The sequence below is a fragment of the Rhyacophila brunnea genome, unplaced genomic scaffold (assembly GCF_057557595.1).
Source record: "Rhyacophila brunnea isolate RB1 unplaced genomic scaffold, BYU_Rbru_1.0 scaffold_7, whole genome shotgun sequence".
NCBI classification, from domain to species: domain Eukaryota; kingdom Metazoa; phylum Arthropoda; class Insecta; order Trichoptera; family Rhyacophilidae; genus Rhyacophila; species Rhyacophila brunnea.
This window is the reverse complement of record NW_028233339.1, coordinates 33431526-33454644: the sequence shown is the minus strand read 5'-3', so window position 1 is coordinate 33454644 and position 23119 is coordinate 33431526. Positions and strand designations below refer to the sequence as shown.

The 23119-nt window shown below is 31.5% G+C and overlaps 1 protein-coding gene across 3 annotated transcripts; it reads right to left on the bottom strand.

Annotated features, from left to right (window-relative positions):
* Positions 1-4341: 4341 nt before the first annotated feature.
* On the bottom strand, positions 4342-11024 carry LOC147064743 (hemolymph lipopolysaccharide-binding protein-like). 3 transcript variants are annotated; one of them, XM_085958031.1, is made up of 6 exons: positions 10923-11024; positions 9432-9686; positions 7913-8058; positions 6594-6845; positions 5590-5651; positions 4342-4984 (listed from the first exon to the last, which is right to left on the bottom strand). In XM_085958031.1, exons 4-6 carry the CDS (start codon positions 6793-6795, stop codon positions 4814-4816), a joined length of 435 nt encoding a protein of 144 aa, XP_085814157.1. In that variant the 5' UTR covers positions 6796-6845; positions 7913-8058; positions 9432-9686; positions 10923-11024; the 3' UTR covers positions 4342-4813. The 3 variants fall into 3 exon arrangements, 2 of the variants coding, with proteins under 2 accessions (XP_085814157.1, XP_085814156.1); XR_015071925.1 differs by lacking the exon at positions 5590-5651; XM_085958030.1 differs by lacking the exons at positions 4342-4984; positions 5590-5651 and having other exon boundaries at positions 5912-6845.
* Positions 11025-23119: the final 12095 nt, after the last annotated feature.

Sequence of the window (23119 nt, the reverse complement as noted above, 5' to 3'; positions counted from 1 at the left end):
CACTGCTATATGAAGGCCTCCCTTATAAGTTTTGACGAAAAGAAATTTATTATATATTGCTGTAATATTTCAAATTTTGTATAAGTTAATAATGTCCCATTGAAGCGAACGAAACATGTCCTGATGACTATTGAATTATGTGGAATAAATTATCAATCATCATCATTAATCGGGGTCGATCCACTGCTATATGAAGGCCTCCCTTAGCTCCCACCAATCTTCTCGGTCTCTAGTTCTTTGCTGCTATGTATATCCACCGTACTTTATAAGTTTGTCTATCCAGCGGACTGTAGAGCATCACTATGGGCATTTAGTGCCACTTGGATATCGCTGTATGACGGCATTTTTGTTGAGCCCATTGTTAGTTCATCTGCTTAGCGACCTATATCAAATCGAGTAGGTACTTACTCTTGTCCGCTATCTTGTCCATTTGTTTTATTTGTGATATTTACGCGTTATCCCCAACATGCACCTCCTGGATTTCTCTTACATTCACTATTGTTACATATTATTATACTTACGTTGCACATGCATAAATGAGCGTCGGCAGCACACATTGGATGAACACTTTACGCTTACGAAACAATGGCAGGTCGCTTTTTAAGATACTATTCAGACGCCCAAATGTCTCCGAGAAATCTCGTTATATATACCACTAATACCGTCAATTGGGATCTGTTACCAAGATAGACGTAATTGTTTACCCGCTCGATTTGAGTGCCATCAATTAAAATTGATGCCTTTGGAATAAATACTACATACTATTGTATTTTATTTTGGTATATCAATTGTATTAATATTATATAAGATTCTCTTGCCGCGCACTAGTATTGATATTGTATGTCAACTTATTAATTCTTTTTATATGGTATATTTTATGTTTCATTCTCTTATAAGTACTTCTTATTATGTGTTTTTCTCTTTTAATCATTTTTAATAGTTCTGTCTTATATACTATGGTAAAATATTTTATAACCAATAGAAAAATTCTTTTTTGAAAAAGTAAGACACCCGGCAGGAATCGACCTCTAACCAATGGCTCTCAATACTCTCTAAGCGCTTTCCAAATAGAGCTACTATATTGGCGATCAGCTTTTGTCAACCATGTCAACAATAACAACATATTATAAATCGTCAGTTGATAGTTATATTTAAGATAGCACTTTATAGATAAGCAATAATAAATACTAACCACTTTGATTATTTTGTTTTATAAGTACATATATTTTAACGCATATGTTACAAAGACAATACGAGCAGTAGGATGATTTACCCACGTTTTATACAATGCGAATATTATCGCGCGACCTTTTTTTGCCGACGTGATTCATTTTCCAAAAATGACAATCTGAAATGCGTACAGATCGTGGAGAAGCTAACATCTTATCTAACCATGACGGCCACCTATATGGCTAAGATAGCTTATCAGAAGATATCTTGAATGGCGATAGAAAATTGAGGACTTAGGCATACAGCCCACCAAAAAAACGTTCGGTGCACTCACTACTGAGTAGGCCCCCTCCAACCCGCGCATTACCCTTCACCTATGTAATAAGGGGCTCAAGGAGCACAAAATAATTATTATTATCAGCGTCTCTCATAACAAAGCAATAAAAATATTATTAAATTTCTCGGGGCTTGTAATTAATATCGGACACGCAATAACTAAACAAAGAGTTCACTGTTCTTAAATAATGGCTTCTCGCTCGTCTATCGACGACGCTTCGAGGAGCGTGATTTTGCTTGCCGTCTTCAATGAATGGACTACGTTGTATTTTTGTTAATTCGTATCGCTGAGAAACCAAAAACGGTGACTCATGGGGCGTCGTCAAATCCAGTGTGCGCTGGCGTATTTGATTACGTTGTATTTTCGATGATTCACATAGAAAATGCGCCAGCGCCCCGTAAGCTTGCTTTAGTGGACTTTATACCTTAGTGCTCAGGTCGCATGCGGCGCAATACTTATGGGAATTGCCGATTACTCCCCCAGCGTAAATGGCACTACAGAAAAAAGTCAGTAAATTTTGTAGTTATGAGCTTTTTAATTAGCGGACAACGATTCTTACTGACTCATTGAAAAAAATGTACTGAACGACGTCTGTGAGATAATGCTAATATTTACATTAAGTTTTCATTTTTAAATTAAACCGTTACACTATAATCTATCATAATACTATACAGTCGTCCTTTATTGTCAGATAAAACATCGGGTGCAGGATTGCGCTCAGACTGTATTATTTTTGGGGAATTAGGAATAAAGGCCATCTCCCGCCGGTGAATTTCCGTTCATGAGTCTTTTCACATCCTATATGATTTCGGCGTGCATCAACGGGCAGTTGGAAATGTTAATGGAAAGATTATTTTTACCTCAGCAACTTAAAATATTATTCAATTGTCAGATATAATTATGTAATTTGGATAGGTAAATAAAGGTCATGAAGAACAGATTTAGTTTTACTTTACATTTTAGTACATAGTTCATAATATACTGCATATCGAAAGACTGTCTCTTGAACACAAAAGAATTGATTGATAGATGAAATTTAATATTGTTTAACGGCAAACTAGCAAAAAAAGTTTTGCAAAAGAAGAAATAAATATTAATGCAATATCAAAATAATGCACCATAATGTTTCACAGTGGCGAAGGCTCCATACTAAGCGATTATTTAAAGCCTACGTTTAAGAAAACTATATCTTCAAGTATTTATTACAAATTTAAATACATTAATATAATGTGGAATATTTTAAAATCTTGAGTCATCTATGGTCAGAATTTGAATTTAGCGACTGTTTATTAGTCAAGTTTAGAAGCAACCAAAAAATTACACGCGAGTAGCGACATCTGTTTTTGTTCTTTGAATGACGATTATTGACATCATAATCAAAAATTGTTTTCTATACTTATGATGATTCATCTCTTCAGGCAAGTCAACAAATTTTGTCTCATTTGGTAAGCGGTCGAGACACCTGCCGCTTTAAGCAAATAATAAATAGAAAAGATGATTTAAAAAAAAATGTCTATTGGGTTCAATCAGATATAATTATTAATTGTTTTTAAAAAAACAAATATTTGTATCTCGTGATTATTATTTAGATTAGTTCTATGACTGACATAATTTATATCATTTTAATTCAGTCAGATTGTTGTTCCAAACACGGTGGTAGAGTTTTATTTTGTTAGACAAAATTCAGTGATTTATTGTGTTCTGAATATGAATAGATTATCTTATTTTGTACCCTAAGTCATTTGTCAGTGCTTTAAATATATAAGTATTTATTAAATGTCTAGTTTTCCGATTGATTTTCAAAATTGTTATAAGTACGACAGACCAAATTTTAAGAAGATCATTCTCGAGTTTGACGTTTGTTAAAAAATCATATATTATCAAAGCTGGAAGGTCAAGGGTTTATTTAGATTTGCACACAGCAAAAAAAACTTATATTAGATATTATCACAACAATTTATATGACAAATATTCGTTTTTAACTGGCAGTTGTAAAATGATTCAGTGTGTCGTTGTCATTTTAGTGTGCACCTATTCATCAGTAGTAATATCGTAAGTATTATCTTCTTATCTCCGTAAGTATACCTGACAAGTATGCTCTTTTTCTCTGATCTCCACAGCCTACCTCTTTCCAAAATTCACCCTTAGCTACTGATGTTTCATCCATTAAAGATGATTAAAGTCATACAACGACATCTTTAATTTATGTTTTAACCCTTTGTTGCTTGACATAAGAAATAATGAAAAAAAAAATATTTATTTTTTCGACTGTATTGTGTCAGTATGGCTAACTAGAGCTCCCTAATTTTTTTTATACCACCGTTTATGAATAAAATGGATATGTCTCTAGTAAATCGAACGCTCGCTCATTGGCCTCGGTGCATTTCAAAACTCTGAGCCGTAGACCAGTATTGTTCGGATTCGTGTCTTTTATATTAATTTTTTTGAATATTTGGAGAGAATACTATGATTTTGTCCCAGACTAGACCAAAATAATGTCACATTTATCCAAATAATATCGAACAAATAATAGTATTTGTAAAACTCGATTTGAAAAAAGAATGGTGGCAAATGCTTGACGGTACTTAAAAGTACCATCGATATTTTGGTTTGCCATTTGTATGTCATGCTGAACTTATAAATATTATATAACATACATTCCTTGATATATTTTCAACAATAAAAATCAATAAAAGTACGTTACATAGGATAAAACAAGAAAACAACACAAAATTAGAATGACAATTTCAACAGTCAAACACACCGCCAACTTCCTTTTGACAGATGATTTTTTCGAAATCAATGATACCAACCAATCTACAAAAAAATATTCGTTTATGGCTGATTTTTTTTTTATTATTATAAAGTTGAAAAACACTTTGTTCTGTGACCCAGAAGAATAATAATATATGCTTATTAAGATGCCGGTATTCATAAGTACTGTCAGTCCACAGTGGGTATTAACGAATTTCGTTTTCGATTATTTAATAAACGTGAATATTAGTTTTTAATTACAGATTTTTTTTTAAACTACTAAATAATAATATGTAGTTATTTATAACGTGAAGTAACTTCTAGGCTTAAAATTATTAAAGTACATTTAACTATTTTTTACACAGCGCAATTACTCTTTAATTTTTTCCCTTACGATAATAAAAGTAGTAGATATTAACTTATCGTAAAGTGTAATTTTGCAAAAGGGTAGTGTTAATTATTATACTAAATGGACTGATACTATAAATGGGATGATTCTAATTATCTCTTGTGGACATTGTTAACAATTATTGTTAATAAAAATATTTTTTTTTATGAATATTTCTGATGATTCCTTTTTTTCGCATATGAATACGGCTGAAACAGAACACGGGAAGTCGTGAAGTAATCCACCAGAGTGCATTGATCCACAAATTTCACCTGCTCTTGAATCTGGTTGACCACCAGCCCACTGCGTGAATCCCGTAAGTCCCAATAAATCACCTTAAAAAATAAGAATAAAATAAATAATGTATTGCATAGTGTGTTCGACAGTACATTAAGTTACATCATTGTATTAAATAAAACCAGCAAAATCACAGTCAAGACGAGTTTGTCTTTGCAATCGCCTAAGGATCTTTGGTTTACATGTACACGGTAGCACTGATAGCGCACATTGGTTAAACATTTATATTTTTTGTATTAGTTTGAAATATAAGTAGTAATCTATAAAGATAATTTATATTTTACAAAAATATTATAGTACTTCTATATATATCTATATAACACAATGACAGTTATATCTTAAAATCATCAGTTGTCATTTCTAAAGAGATTCGACTTCAAATAAAAAAAATATTTGCAATATAGTGAATCAATGATATATAATATTATACTTATAATATAATATGTGGGAAAAAAGCAGTAGTACAATATGGGGAACATATATTTTTAAAAATGTATCATAGTAGCATACAATTACAAATCTACGTATATTTGTTTACTTAAGAGTAAAAGAAGAATAAGAGTAACTTATTTGGCAAAAAGTGCAACTCAATAGATTTTATTGATAACATTAATTATTATAAATAGGTAATCAAAACGCTCACGATGGACGAGCAGCTTAAGCGTTGGTTTATAACGTAGTGTGTCCCAGGTTCAAATCCTAGGTCTGGAAAATACACATTTTGTTATTCAATTTATGTTTGAGTCAGAGTATGGACCTAATATGTTGAGCAAGTCCCATTTGTATTAAAGATCTACCATCGTAAGTTGGCAGCCGGTCGAATTTGAAACTAAAATTGTCTATCGAGGATAAATTTGTTACAAATGCCATTTAATTTTACAACATGTTTCTCGAATTATGGATTGCATAATATTTGTACAGAAATCTACTACCAATAAAAAATTATAAATTACCATTTTTTTGTTAGTTATGGTAATATTCTCAATGTCATACTAGCGCCCTCGCTGAAATGCCAATGTATGATGGTAGATCTATAGTAACATCGTATGTCATGAATATTTTGAATGAAAATGTAATTTCCCCAAGTTCTTTGAACTTAAAAAAATGTTTTTTTATCATCCATTTAATTTAAAAAAATATCGATCATTTAAGAGTAAAATGTGTATAGGTACCTATATCGAATCAAGCTTTGATGCAGTCACAATACAAAAATTCTAATTATTGATATAACTTAAAAGGATTTCAATTAAGATTTCTTTATATTTTCTACAAACAATATATTTTTAATTGAGAAAAATTACGTTTCACTTTTAAAAAAAAAGCTTTCATTATATACAAAGTAGTAATAAAAATCGGTTTTCTAAAATACGCTAAAACTATGTAGTTTTTTTGAGAATTTTAGGTTATTTTTTAAATAATAAAAAAACCTTTTGTTTATATACCTATAGGTTGGTGGGTACGTTTTGATAGTTTTGAAACAAATTTTAAATAAAATATATCTTATGTATGTGTCTTGAAATTCGCTCACCTGTGGTAAGTATTACTTTTATAGATATCGTATCATACTATCAAGTGACTATCAACCACGACACTCTACCATTGAAAATTAAAATATATTTATTATTTTATTAAGTGATGTGTTATTACCTTCTACTGTTACGAATTGTCCTTCATGAAATATGTCATGAAATCCCAGCAACACGTAGTCTGGATGAGTTGCAGGAAAGACCTTATTATCATGTTCGTTGAATAATTTCACCAAAAAGTCTTTTTCAGCCACGCTGTTGATGATGGCGAGGTATCCTCCTTCGGATTCGCATATTGTCCGTGCATCAGCCCAATTCTTCATATTCAAATGTATCTTATACAAACTTTCCAAGTGAGGAGCATATTTATATTCTGCAATCACCAAAAAATCATTGAAAACAATTTTTTAAAAATACCAAAAACCATTCATTTTATTAATGCCGTATTTGTTTATTTATTTTGGCAATTTTACACAGTATTTAAACGTTTGTATAAAATTAATTGGTAGCTAATAGGAGATTATTATATAGAGCGCAAAATGAAAACTGTCTCTTATAAAAAAATCAATTTGAAAATAAAATGGGACTCAACATGCCTTAACAAAATCACTGCTGAAATTTTAATTACATTTTGATTACCACATTTAAATAACACATTAATTACATCGAATGGCCAACTGCTCCAAACCACGCCAGTCGCGGTTTTAGCACTAAATGAGTTAATTTAAGATTATGTGTATTTTAAAACTTAAATAAATGGATTGAGGGCTTTGTTTTTTCATCAATCAAATCGGTTCAAATCAAATTTATATGAAGAAAACCTTATCTAAAGGATAAATATATATATATGAAATATATAAAAAATATTAAAATATAGTTTGAATGGAACCGATAATACAACCATACTATTTCATAGTACAAAGATAAATTAAACATGGATGCTGTTATGAAGAAAAGACATCACATGAATATATAAAAATATATAGTTTAAATTAATCATAATTATTATAGTGTTTATAAAAAGAAAATGAATAAATAAATAATTATGAAGAGTTTATTAAGTAATATTAATCTAAACCTCAGCTACTGGTAGGTACAACGAGAAACTAACTCAAAATTTATTGTCTCCGATATTGAATGTTTTCCGCCGAGAATACGATTTACTGCACTTAAATAATACATACCTAACATATTGTTGTTCTTCAAATATTGAAAATAATCGATTAGTAAAATTGCCATAACAGTTTTTATATTAAGTATGAGAATTTTTTTTTGTTCAACTACGGGCGCATTATAATATAAAATAAAATTAGCTCTGGCATTCCACACAAGTTCATTGACGTGTGCGTTTATTCCTTTTTGAATAACACCATCCATTCTATTATAATATATAATAGTATAATACAATACAGTTTTTGATATTCTGTGACAAGGGTTCACCTGTTTTTGGCACATGAAAACTCCAGGTACTCCACACGGATAATCTTTTAAGAATCCACTGCGATGCATAGAGCCACAATTGTCAATTGTTGCAAGTTTTCCATGATTGCCCATCCATTTGTGGAAAAAATATTGTACTGGGAAACCTAAATCATTAAAAAAATTACATTTTGTTCTAATCACTCAATGGCTTGAACACAATTGATTAAAGTGTCATTATAACTATTTACATTTGACGGAGACTTTTATAGTAACTTGTACTCGCTTTATTGATGTATCCATTTTATGTAAAAGCTATTTTAATATGTTATGTATTTGATTGTTGATTATCCTTTGAGGTACCATGGTCAAACTGGCTTTTTTGTAAACTTTAAAACTACATATCAATTGAAAAGGAACTCGTGGCCCTTGGTCGTTGGTGTAAAATGAAGGAAAAGGGCTCTTCCAAAACTTGTGGATCCAAGTATCTGTGAATAGTAGTATTACGAACACAACCATCATATGCGACGTAATATAGATAGTCAGCACAAAGATTTTAAAACAATTTCCCCTTCTATATACCTAATTGTCTGTTAAACACTGTATATAAAAGAAGATGTTTTTTTTCTTTTTTTACCTGTTTTCAATGGATTAAAGCAAAGGTTTACAAATGTTATCATCTCGTGATTCCCTTAGTGTCTAAGTATTTTCTAACGACACCCTAAAAAACCACTAGTTAGTGCTATGGGCGAGCTTGCTTCTTTTTACACTTATAGCTATACTTCACAAAGTTTCAAAGTGTTATAATCAAATTAGACACAGCTGCCGATTGTCGTCATGCCAAGCCATACAAACAAGAGACAACAGCTAAAAAAATCTTCGTCCTTCGACCTTCCCAGCCGCCTCCCTCCGCTGACCAGCCTACAAATGACATAAGTTGGTAAAGTGCCACCCATAAGTTCCAAAGATGTCGTGCCATATCAATTTTAGTCTCTGATATAGTAGTCATATAGACATACTGCGTCGACTATGGGGAATCTCTTAAATTTGTAATCGCATTCCTTTCTTAATTTTCTGCTTACAAGCAACGCATAACCTCTTTGCCATATGACACGTTATAGCAGCTACCCTCGTTTCTCTCAAATCTTAAATCAACATGAACTTCTCTATACTGTCATCCTGAAAGTAGTTTTGTTACCAGTTGCTATAAGGTGAAAAGATAGGTATATATCATGAGCAGAAGTATTAAAAGTCATGAACTGGTACAAAAATGGGATATATAATCATAATGACTACTCATAATACGCGTTATATTAAGATTGCTTGGAATAACTTGCTACTCTTGGATATCACTGGGTTACAATTTTTGACCCTATGAACTTTTAAAATGTTATTCGTTGTCGCAAATAATAATACATAAATATTTAGCAGTAGATAATTTATTTGTAGATATTATTATCTACAGCAACGAAATATCTAGAAACTATTGAATGGATAGCAATGTTGATGATTAATTAAGTAAGAAAAGTATTATTATTACCTGTCTCGGTTATGTATTCTCCGTCGATGAACGAATCATGGAAACCCAGAAGCATGTAATCAGGATAAGTCGCTCCTACTATAGATGTTGCAGGATATCGTTCGAAAATGCTCACTAGTGCCGCCATTTCCTCTGCATTAGCAGGCATAGCCAATGTAGCATTTTCTTCACGACATATTCTTACCGCCTGACTCCATGACTTAGGTGTTGAGAAAAATTTGTATAGCATGTCAACATTGTCTTGTAATTCGTATCCTGCAAAATATGAATAATAAAAAATAAATATAATTCACTTGATGATAAAACGTCTCTATATTTAGTATTTAGAATTTTTACTTCAGATCACTGGAAATTTAAGTGAATTGATTTCATAACATGATATATAAATTATTTAATACGTCACGTAATAGAACCAAACTCGACGTTTGAATCTAATATAATTATTGTCAACGATTTGTTAGAGAGTTTATTATCTATCTATATTATATTATAGTGTGTTTGAGGTAGATATTTTGACTGGAAAAATCAATAATACAAACGTAGAGTAAAAATTAGATTTTAAAAATCAGTGAATGAATGATATTCACCTTTGTTCTCATATTTACATAAATAGTAATTTTTCATTCCCATTGATATGAAGTAACGCATGCTTTTTAATGTTTAAATTTAACTTTTATAGTGACAAACACTTTAAAAATACTCGGCATAATTAAAATAAAAATCTACAAAAATCTCTTCAGAAATTTAAATTTCCAAGTCACTATAGGAAATATATCGTCAAAATGTATTTATCGAATAATCGATCTCTAATAAAATCGTATGTTGTCATCTAATCGTTTTTTCGAATCGCCCAATGAACTGGCATGAAATAAACGTTCAATACAAACAATTGAAAGTCTCTTCAAACACACCAAGAAACAAATTCTCTCAAATTCAAAACATAAAACACATTTATTTACATTCAATTATGAAAAAAATTGAAGATAGAATTTAAAATGACTTAGAATATAAGAATCTGAATAATAATTCCACGAACTTACCTGGGAAATTCTCTAATATATCTTAACTCTTAATATCAAATCAATGTAGATGTGTATGAATAATTTCATAAACCTAATTTACTTAGAATTTGAAATTAAAATCGTTAAACTATATTGTATTTAATACAAAAAGGAACATAAATGAGCTAGATTACTGACTATTATAATATATAATGATTATAATGAAAAGGATTATCATTGGTATTTTGCTACCAATTAATATATAGTTTTGGAATTCTCTAATATTAATGACCAGCGTCTGTAATTGTCCACATACTACTATTTGCAGTATATTCATATATTTCATTTATTTAAAATATATTCCAGACTAATTTGTGTTCTGGGACCAGCAATGTACTCACAGCGTCATCTTTACGAAACAATATTCTAAATCAACGCATTAATATATTTAAAACATTATAAAATCCGATATATTATGTATAAAAATTACCTATATATCCGCAGGAAACAGTTTCACACAATGTAAAAATTATTACTGAAAGTATAGCGAAATTCATCTTGATGTATGCTTGAACAAAAACCAAATACGAATGATAAATATTGAAATGCAAATACTATTAATAAGAATTTTAAATAACGATAAAGGTAATAAATCAGTAATAATATCTAAACCCTGACATTTTATTATCGTTTACCGTATTTTTTATCCTATAGGGTGACCGAAACGTATTAAAATGAAAAAAATTAAAATAACTAAGTACTTATGTACAAATTTTAATTACGAAATTAAGTAGGTATGTACCCACATTTAATTTTTTTTAAATACTACAGGTTTAAGCCACCATAGTATACACGTACTATCTAGTATTCAAAACTTTGTTCTGAAAATTATTTATTTCAGAATACAAAACATTGTGGACATAACAAGTTCATGAGATTTACATTACCCTCACAAGAGAGAAGAAGAGAATATAGAAAATAATAATAATAAAATAACAGAAAAAATATATTCAAAACATACATAAGTATAATTTAACACAAAAAAATAAAGTTTCAAAAACAAATGGCAAAGTATATCATTGAAAATGTATATGCATTTAGGGAGTGCATTTACTTATCCCTCGCTAATGGTGCTTGATATTCTTGACACGAGGAAATGGTTCTGATCCAAAATAAATCATGGTAATTGACAGGTGCATGTAAATTAAAATTCATAAGGACACCAAGATTGGAAACCATCCCTCGCTATAACAGGCAAAAGTATTTCAAGAGCAGAAGAGACCGACGAGATTCAAAGTAAGCATGCCTTGTATAAAGGCAGTCAGAAAATAATCATTTGACAAATTGTAGAAAAGGAAAATAGTTAAATATTGTCTTCGAAATTTCTTCTGGACGCATTCTAAAATAAGCTTATAGGAAATCTCATAAGGATACCAGATAATCGAAACATATTCATGAAAGCTACGTACTAATGAGACGTAGTAAGACATTTGGATTCTTGAATTGTTTGGATTGTCGCATGATGAATCCTAGAAGCTTACTCGCACGTAGAGCCATAGAAGTTATATGCAATTGAAAAGATCATGAAGAATCAAAAATTATCCCAAGATCTTTCGCCTCAGATTGACGCTTTAATGAACTTTTTGACATATTATAATTATATTTAATCGGGTTCTCGACCTAGAAAAAAAATTACAAACACATTTGTCAGTATTAAATCGTAATTTATTCTTTATTGACCAACTTTCAAGTGAACAACGATTTCGCTGTAATATGCAACAGTCCAACGCATTGCAAATTGGTGCATATAATTTCAAATAATCTGTGAAAAGTAAAAATCCTACTCCATCCATGGCTTTCACTATATCATTGATAAATATGAGGAACATAATTGGTCCAAGATTTGATCCTTGGGGAACACCTGAAAGAGTTTGAAATTCTTCAGATGAACACCCAGCAAACTCGACATATTATTGACAATGATGCGAAAAATAAGATTTGAAAAAATTTACAAAATTAATCGATCCGCCTACTGCACTCAGTTTAAATAAAGGAATATAATGATTTACTCGATTGCAACCTTTGTCATATCCGTATAGATTGCATCAACTTTACAACGATTGTCTAGTGAACGAGATATGTATTTAGTGTATTCCATGAGGTTGGTAACTGTTGATCGAGTATATCTAAAACCATGTTAAGCGTCAGTCAGTTGACCATCCACGTGTATATTTTTTTTTGTTTTTTTTTTTGTTTTGTGATTTTACCGAGGCTTTGACTGCGACTCGCTGTCATATCGCCTCTTCTCTTCTTGAAGGGGATCCGTCGATCAGGTTCTCACTTCTATTCTGTTACATAGCTTTATAATTATTTTGCCTAGCTCTTCCGTCTTTCTTTCTTTCTTCTTTAGACGCCAGTGTTTTATGCACCCGAATCGCTACTTCTCCGTATTCATCCCCTCTGTATTATCGATACATCGTGTAATCATTGAATTTCAGATAGTCTAATTCAGACCTCAGCCAAGTCTCTGAGATTAATGCTATTGTTATTTTTTGTCTTATTGAGTAAAACTCCATATCATTCTTTTTTTTGCTTCATACTTCTGGCATTCCATTGTGAAATCCAAATTTGTTTTTTACTATCCATTTTGTTGCAGAGCCTCCCCTAGAATTTCTCCCAAATTTCCTTCTTTGAAGTTTTTGCATACTTAGTCCACTGCTTTTATTATTAGTTGTTTAATGATCTGCTGCCAGTTTCCCCCTTTCAGTAAGACTTTCATAATTTCTCCCATCGCATTAACCTCTGTCTTCCCCTTTGCATTTTTCTTATTTTTTGTAGGCTTTACGCTACTACTTGTAGCTGTTATTGTTGAGCCTGAAGCTTCTACCACCACTTCTTCTTTCTTTTTATTTTCCTCTATTTTTTGAATTATTTTGCTTTCATCTCTTCCCACGGTTTTTTTTGTTTTAATATGTCAGCATATGTTAAGTAACAGCTATTACTTAACATTTTTTTTTGCTTCCTTGAAAGGTATGTTCATTTTTATCATTGCTTCTTTGCAATTCTTTTCTTCTTGCCACTTTGGGTATTTTTGGTTGTTTGCCGCGTGATTACCTTTGCAATTGATGCACGTAACTTCCTCATTTTTTTCGCAAGTTTTGTGGTTTTCACCGCTTTTGGGGCACGTTTCTACGTTACTGCCGCAATTTTTCGCAATCTGCCCATATTGCCAGCATTTGTAGCATTGCATTGCCCTGAATGCATACGGTTCTACAGCAAAAGAGACGCCATATATGTGAATTGTTCTCGGCAATATTTTCTCCCCAAATTTAATATTGACTGACGAGGTCTTCGTAAGCTATCCTGTATCACTTTTTCTTGTTAACCTCTTAAGGTTGGTCACTTTTGCATCACTTTTGATTTCCATCAGTTTTTGGAGGTCCATATCAATGTCGGTTTTTTTATTACTCCATAAGAGCAGGTGTCATTATCTTTAATCACAAAACTGAGATCTCTGAGTTCTCCAGCTTGTTTCACTTTATCTGCTTCTTTTTCGTCTTCTACTTGGATGTACGTCTTTAAATTTTTGTTGTAAATTTTCTGTACTTTAACTCCTGCCTTATGGAGCATCTGCGCTATTTTCAACTTTAATGGTATTTTACTTCCCGTCGCTATCATGACGATGTTTTCGTTTCTCTTTGAAGCGACCCCAGAGTCTTTTCTGGGTTTTTTTCAGAGGTCACAGTCTGCCATTTTTCTTCTTTTTCTCCAATCACTTTCTCTTCATCATCGTTTCTTTTCTCCTTCGTTTTTTTGGTTTATTCACGTCCACAGTTATGTTAACCATTTTAATATTTTTGCCTTTCACGCGGACTTGGAAATCGCGTAACAGTGTGAACAAATAACAGTGTAGACAACCCTTCGCTTCACCGCGTTTGGCGCACTAATTGCTCCCGTGCAACAATAATAATTATTCTCACTCTTAATAATATTAATAATATATTATTTGTGCAATATGTATGCACTTAATAATATATACACTGTAAATCTCGTCTGTCATTTTTCACCTAATAACCTTTCTTTCAGACTTCACTTATTTATATTAAATTCTGGTAACGACAATTTTACTTTCAATTCGACACGGGCGCTCTACTCAAATGTTCAAGTCCAACTGTGATCCACATGTATATATTATATATATATATATATTTATGTAAAATGGAATCGAATAGTTTTACCGGTGCAGATAGAACTGGTTGAAAGTTAGTTATTTCAGATACCGAGCCAATTTTATGCACCGGTCTTATACGATTTAAGCTCCAACAATCAGGGAAAGTAGATTTACTAATACATAGATTAAAAATATACAACAAAGGATCGCTTAAAAGTTTTTAACATCCTTTCAACAGCCATAGAATAATGCCATCTGGACCTACTGAGGATTTCGGATATAGTCTATAGAAAGCATATTTCATATCTGACTCATCCTGAGGACCAATATTTAGTATGGGCCAAGAAGACGAAAAGTAGGTTGAGGTTGAAGTTTTGGTGGAATCGTGGAATAAACTGACCTTAAATATTCAGCAAAACCGTCAGCGATGGATTTATAGCCATTCAATACACTATCCCCAAAAGACATAGACGATAGCTGTGCAGAAAAGTTTTTTGGATCTGAGGCTAAAATTCAAAGAAATTTTCTCAATGTACGCTTTGTGAGCAGCATCAATGGCGCGATGAACACTTCTGCGCATATCGGAGAAAGCACCATAATCATTCGGGCACTTCGAGCGCTTCCATCGTTTATGATAGATGGCTTTCAAGTCAATGGATTTAATAATGCTTTGAGTGAACCATTTAGGGTAGCTGCGCGAAGTACCCGAAGACTTCTTAAGGGGACGCTCTACAGAAATGCCCTTGAGAATTGAAAATATGATATTTTTATATGTGGTCCGAAATAGTTGGTCTACTAGTAATATTAAAAATTCGCCGCCGATGCGTGCTTCAAAAGTAATGGTCACTAAATTAAATTTAAAACAAACAAACTCACTCACAACTAAGCGAGTATGGGGTGACCAAAAAATAGTATCTTCTAATATACAATGTTATTAAATTCAATATGTTAATCAGCTGTTTGGTGGGAAATATTGCAACCAATATGGTATATATTGTGACGTTATAAAACTTAGAGTTTAATTTAGTAGTTTAGAAACTTAGAAATAGATTAATAACTTTTAAACCTGAAATTGTACGAGAACCAAACATACGAAGGATGTTGAAACACATATTATCCACATACATTTTTATTTCATGTGCTATCCAAAAAACATTATTAATGAATAGTATTTATTTTTAATGTGTAAGACCTACAGCATTATTAAAAAAAATAGGTAAGTAATATTTAATTCTAATGCATATTTTTAAAAAACGTAGAATATATCTAGTGATGTACCCGATTAGTTTAAGTTTAGTCTGACACTTTAACAAACTAGTAACGCAACTTTTTTATAATATATGTACTAGTGAAACAATAGATAGGTACCATTATTGTATTGTGTTGGTTGAGTAAAGCCAATCCACGAAATAATTTATAACGCCTAAAAATAAATATTAGGTATCGTGCAGGCACCCTATATACTTTTATTATTTTTCACATTGTTTTACATTTGGCCGGCCGGCGAACAGCACTGACGGAACCTAATAAATCATTGCAATGAATTGCTTTACTGACAATAATTATTATTATGTTTTTAAAATAAAATCTTCGATGACCAAGGATTTTGTTGTAAATTTGATTTAAAATGACGTGGTACTCGCTCTGTGTGACTTAGAAAATACACTATAAATATTTACATAGAAAACGTCCATTGCACTATTAATAGCATCGGTACTATAGAAAGCATTCCAATCAATACTCTGCATTTCATAATACATTTTTAATAGGTCACATTTGAAAAAAAATATAATTATTTGATCCATGTGTCAAGCTGGCGCAACACGCATAAGTTTTATAATGTTATCTGTTTATAGGGAACATGATTATTCTATGAAATTTTTTTTTTTTTTGTAAATTATGCAGCTCTTAAATTGATATAGAATTAATAATTATTAATTCATACTTTTGTTAGAAAAACGTCTTTAGTTCAGTGAGTATCTACGAATCCAGCGTTATTCTGAACATTAAGGATGGAATAGTTTTGTTCTGTCAATGAATTATATTCAATATCGCATTCATTTTTTGTATCAAATCCAGTGACGTCATAATTAAAACGCTTTCCATTATAACCTCAAGCTGCAATTCATTGCCTACTACATTAGTTATGGTTTATTCTCCTTTCATTTAAAACGACAACTAAAATGTTATTCTTCTAAATCATGCATCGAATGATATTAAGAGAATCCACAAATTGTTAAAAAACAAATTAAATTATATTAAACTTGTACTTTCAATTTATTACAGTCACTAAGCATTATAGTAAGAAAATCAATCTGTTTCGGTGACGTCATCTTTGGTAACCGTACGAAATTGACAATATTATTATAGTAGGTAAAAAGGAAACACTAATTCTGGCCATTAATTTTACCTACAAAATTATCAAAAAGGCATCATAACTTAATGATAATCATATGAACATTTCCATATAATCTTGCAGCCAACAAGTAGTCCGTCACAAGTTCAACTTAAATCTGACAGATATCTATCGAATTATATCTATATATTGGATAATGTCATCGACTTTGAAAATAATAACTTTTTTAATTATCATAATAATATGTAGTATAAGAGAATATAGTAAATAGAATAGCTAAGGTATGAAGATGTCATAGTGCATTTTAACTGAAATATTTGCAATCAAAGAAGCTACGTCATCAGTAACATTACAGTAACCTCTTTGTTAGCGCCGTAGGTGAAATAAATTTTAAAAAAAAATGTAATATGTCTTCAATTACCGCCCACCAAGCAGCATTAATTAAAATATTAAGTAACTACTTATTATATTTCCAGAAATCAATAATTATTTACGAATTTTTATTAATATTGGAAATTAAACGATAAAAAAAGAATAAAGATAATTTTGATGCTTTTAATATGTGGTGGTAGACCAGCTCTCTAAAATCATGCCATAGACTCATCCGACATATTATCAAGAGTCACCGTGGAAGAAGGAGGTCGCCAACCTACATGACATTCAGATCAAGAGAAGGACGGTGAAACTCAAGGATCGCCGAAGAGATGTAATAAGGATAGGTACTTTAAAGCAGTCACTCAACAAGTTGCTATACGAAAACTAATAAATAATGTATTATGACATTATACAGTCCAATAGAAACTATGTAAAATATAACGACTTTTTTATTATCATGGATTCTTCTTGAGCATCAAATGACAAGTGTTTGTTCGTACTTTTGTAACAATATATTTTTGTGTTTAGCTAAGACTTCGAGAACATAATTATTATTATTATCTTTAATACATCGTGTCAATTAAAAAAATATTAAATATTTATAAATATTCACAATGCCGTAATTATAATATTTACACAAAATATTCATTTTTAAATAAATTATCACACTTTTAATAACACAATACTAAATATAAATCCATTTTATAAACTGTCAATAGAAACAGCTATCCTATTTAATTTTCATATTTGTTTCATTACTAGTGGTTGAGCTTTTCGCAGTGGACTGTAATTTGGAAAGAAGATGAGGAATTCCGGATATAGGGGAAGGGGGTGATGAACCAGAATACGAGACACCGACAGAGATGAATGGGTGAGAGTGTGAGCTATTTAACAACCCTGTATTCAGCAGTGGATATACTCGACTCGTTAAGGATGAAGGGGTGGTCCTGTTGACCGATTGTACGTGAAATTGAATACTTGGTGATTCGTTTCCACATACCTTCAGGGTTGGGCCTTTAAATGGATTTTAATGCCAGCAGGTACAATGGTTTTCTGACCATCTGCACATGAACTGGGATGAGGTATCTAACAAGCCTGTACTCAGCAGTGGAGACACTCGACTTGTCAGAGATGAAGGGGTGAGAGTGATATGGTTATGGAGAATTTATCCATAGACGGCTGATTCAAATCCGGGTCGCATGGACCCTTTTATGGTTGAGCTTTTCGCAGTGGACTGTAATTTGGAAGGAAGATGAGGAATTCCGGATATAGGTGAAGGGGGTGATGAACCAGAATACGAGGCACTGACCTTTATGATGACTACTGGCACTGCCACGGGTCATACATACACGCACTGGTAATTTTGGGTCACCCTGTTCGCGCACTTATTTCACAGTTGGATGATTATGATTTGTATGTATAATTGAACGAATATTTATTTGATATATTTTGAGTTACTCCTGAGTTTTCAATCAACTACTACCTACGGTAAGCTGTCCGAGTCGGCTGGTTTTTCGTAACTGTCTGTCTCTTTGTAGTTACGGTAGTTTTTTGCCAGTTATTGCTCTTGTTACAACACCACTGGATTTATGAGGTGGGTGGGGAACTAAGGATGAGAATGGGAATATAAATGGCCCAACCAACTAGTTTTAACCATCTTCCGTAAAATAAAATATTATCTACTACGCACTTAATCTGAAAATACCTCACAGAAATATATCATCATTAATTATAGTACTACAATCCTTGGCGGGTGTTGGTCAAAACACATATTGAAAAAATAACTTGTGGTTTTTTCAAATCCGGCATTCGAATCCAACATTATATGCCTATACTTTACCGTTCGACCGTCCCGGTGACATTTCTTATTAGGTGAGTAGCTACCTAATTTTATTAAATTCTCAATACAAGAAATGAAAATATAATTAATATTAAATTCTACAGGTTTTTTAAAAAGGTTTGTCGATAGCTATTTCGGTTGTAACACCATTATCAAGACTATTCAAATAGGCCGTTTGCCTTTGCTTAAATACTATACGTGTATAGGTAGAGACAGAATACATTTTCTTATTCGTTCCAGCAATATTATGAATTTTTACATTATTATTAATTGTAATATTATTAATACTTTGAAAACCCTAAGTGGGTTTTTTAAAAAGGATATCGAAATTTTCAAAATTTATCAAAATTTCAGTGTTCGATGGTTATTTATTGACATTATTAATCAATTAAAATATTATTAGTATAATTATCTTAATCGTGTGTTTAGATTATATTTAATAGTGGCGACGAATACATTACCAAATTTTCATTAATTATGTGATTACTTTTGGATAATTCGCGATTAATTTCCAACTGTTCAAGTAAATTTAATTTTAGACCTTTATTACATACAAGAACTTCTGTGTATTTCGGTAAGCCAATTACTATTATGTAAAACATTAATACAATCATAGATTGACACTTCGATTTACATAAATTATTAAGGCAACTAATAAAAAGTTAATATCGTATTACCTATGATAAGTAACAAGAAATTAAGCCAATTAACAAGAATTTCGGTAGATAAATCGATTAATTATCACCAAGTCATTAATAAAACATTCGTGGAATCGGAAAACACTGATTATGAATAATAAACATAAATGTAAAATGATTTAAATTAATAGCCAATTACTGTCAATCTAAATTATCAATGCAAGAGATATAAAAAATAACACTTAGTTAGGAGCTGATTATATTTCATCGAACATTACAATAATAATATTATATATAGACCAATAGTCAATGTTTAGGTACATTTTCAATATTAATCATATCAATTGTAAGAAACTTAGCACACAAATAATGATAAGAGTTATAGTCCGAAAACATAAAACTGAACCTTTTGATATTTGGTTGTGTTCGGTTATTAATATTCGGCCAGTACACGAGCATCTAATAAGGAAAAAGCCCATATTACACGTAGAAAATCGTCAAAGTTACTTTCAATATGAATAAATTATTAAACAACTGTCTACAACAAGATCTCGGCGACAACAGAAAGTCGCTTTAGTCGTGTGTATAAAAAAATTGTGTGAAAACCAATCTGGCAAAATTAGGTTTTTAATTTATAACAATAATTCTATTCTCAGCAATTACCTCGGAAGCCCAATTATTATTTGATAATTAACAATAAAAAAAAAATTGAATAATTTCACCTCTTAATAATTATTAGTAGCATTTATGGTAGTTAGTTAATATTGGGTAATTATTAAGTTTGGAAGGAAATTTATCATTAAACCCACATTAACTGATTATATTGCTGCAGGTATGTATTAAAATTAACGTGTTAATTTTTATTTGAAATGTAATTAGTAAAAACACAATTTTGTGCGGCCCGTAAGCATTGGGTTAATTAAATAATTAGGAGATCACAAATTATGACTTAATAAGTAGAAGTGAACAGTACACAATATTAAATATATGGATAACAATTCACATTTTTTTACTTTTCAAATAATGTATTTTAATTGGTATTATTAGTAAAGTTGTAATAAAACGCACACTGTGAAAATCATTTTTTATAAAACTATATATCCACCTACCATTATAATTGTATGGACTGCTTTTTCGTCACTTAAATATTCGATCACATTATAAACAATAATTTCTCGTACTAGGTGTTTTGTAATCTCCCGATTGAGATGGGGTATTCATTGTAAACTGTAAAAATATTAACCATTGTATCGTGTAAAACAGACTTTTCACACACGGACGCAGCGTTTACACACTTACTATATGCGCACGAAAGCACGTGTGCTTCTGCGCAGGTCCGTTTCTAATTTGTTTAGCTATAGGTAGATAAATAAATGGAAGTATTAACGAAAAAATATTTATTATAAATTGCTGTAATATTTCAAATTTTGCATTAGTTAATAATGTCCCATTGAAGCAAACGAAACATGTCCTGATGACTATTGAATTATGTGGAATAAATTATCAATCATCATCATTAATCGGTGTCGATCCACTGCTGCATGAAGGCCTCCCTTAGCTCCCACCAATCTTCTCGGTCTCCAGTTCTTTGCTGCCATGTATATCCACCGTACTTTATAAGTTTGTCTATCCAGCGGGCTGTAGAGCAACCCTATGGGCGTTAAGTGCCACTTGGATATCGCTGTATGAGAGCATTTGTCGACCCCATTGCCATTTCATGTGCTTAGCGACCTCTATCAAATTGAGTAGGTACTCTTGTCTGCTACCTTATCCATTGGTTTTATTTTTGATATTTACGCGTTATCCCCAACATGCACCTTCCCATGTCATGTTGCGCTACTCATAACTTTTGGATTTCTCTTACATTAACTATTGTTACATATTATTATACTTACGTTGCACATGCATACATGAGCGTCGGTAGCACACATGGGTTGAACACTTTACGCTTAAGAAAAAATGGCAGGTCGCTTTTGAAGATACTATTCCGACGCCCAAATGTCACCGAGAAATCTCGTCATACATACCACCAATATCGTCATTTAGGATTTGTTACCAAGATAGACGTAGTTGTTGACCCACTCGATTTGAGTGCCATCGATTAAGATTGATGCCTTTGGAATAAATATTACATACTATTGTATAATATTTTGGTATATCAATTGTAATAATATATAAGAGCCTCTTGCCGCGCACAAGTGTTCATATTGTATGTCAACTTATTAATTCTTTTTATATGGTATAGTGTATGTTTCATTCTCCTATAAGTACTTCATATGTGTTTTTCTCTTTTAACCATTTTTAATAGTTCTGTCTAATATACTATTTTTTATAGATCATTTATTATATAATTTTGAAAACACTTATGAGAAAATATATTATAACCAATAGAAAAAAAACTTTTTTGAAAAAGTAAGACACCCGGCAGGAATCGAACTTTAACTAATGGCTCTTAATACTCTCTAAGCGCAAATAGAGCTACTATATTGGCGATCAACTTTTGTCAACCATGTCAACAATAACAAAATATAAATCGTCAGTTGATAGTTATATTTATTACGCAATGCTTTCTAAACATCAAATATAAGCAATAATAAATACTAACAACTTTTTGACTATTTTTTGTTTTATAGGTACATATTACATTTTAACGCATATGTCATAAAGACAATACGAGCAGTAGGATGATTTACCCACGTTTTATACACCGCGAATATTATCGCGCGACCTTTGTTTGCCAACGTGATAGGGCTTCACGTGCAACAAAAATATTATATATATTATATTTCTTTATATAATCACATATATAATTTTCATTTTCCAAAAATGACAATCTAAAATGCGGACAGGTCGTGGAGAAGCAAACACCTAATCTAACCAAGACGGCCACCTATATGGCTAAGATAGCTTATCAGAAGATGTCTTGAATGGCGAGTGAAAAATTGAGGACTAATTAGTGCTCAAGTCGCATGCGGCGCAATATTAATACTTTGGATGCTGAAGACGCACATGCGCGTAATGACCAGGCGGCCGATCGATGTAATTAACGTGCATTTTAAAGGTGCTAATTAAAAAAATCATTATCTACTCAGCAACGAATCCGTTAATGGGAATTGCCGATTACTCCTCCAGCGTAAATGGCACTACAGAACAAAGTCAGTAAATTTAAAGTCTGGAGCTTTTTAATTAGCGGACAACGATTCTTGCTGATTTCATTGAATAAATGTACAGATCGACGTCTGTGAGATAATGATAATATTTACATTAGGTTTTCATTTTTAAATTAAACCGTTACACGATAATCTAT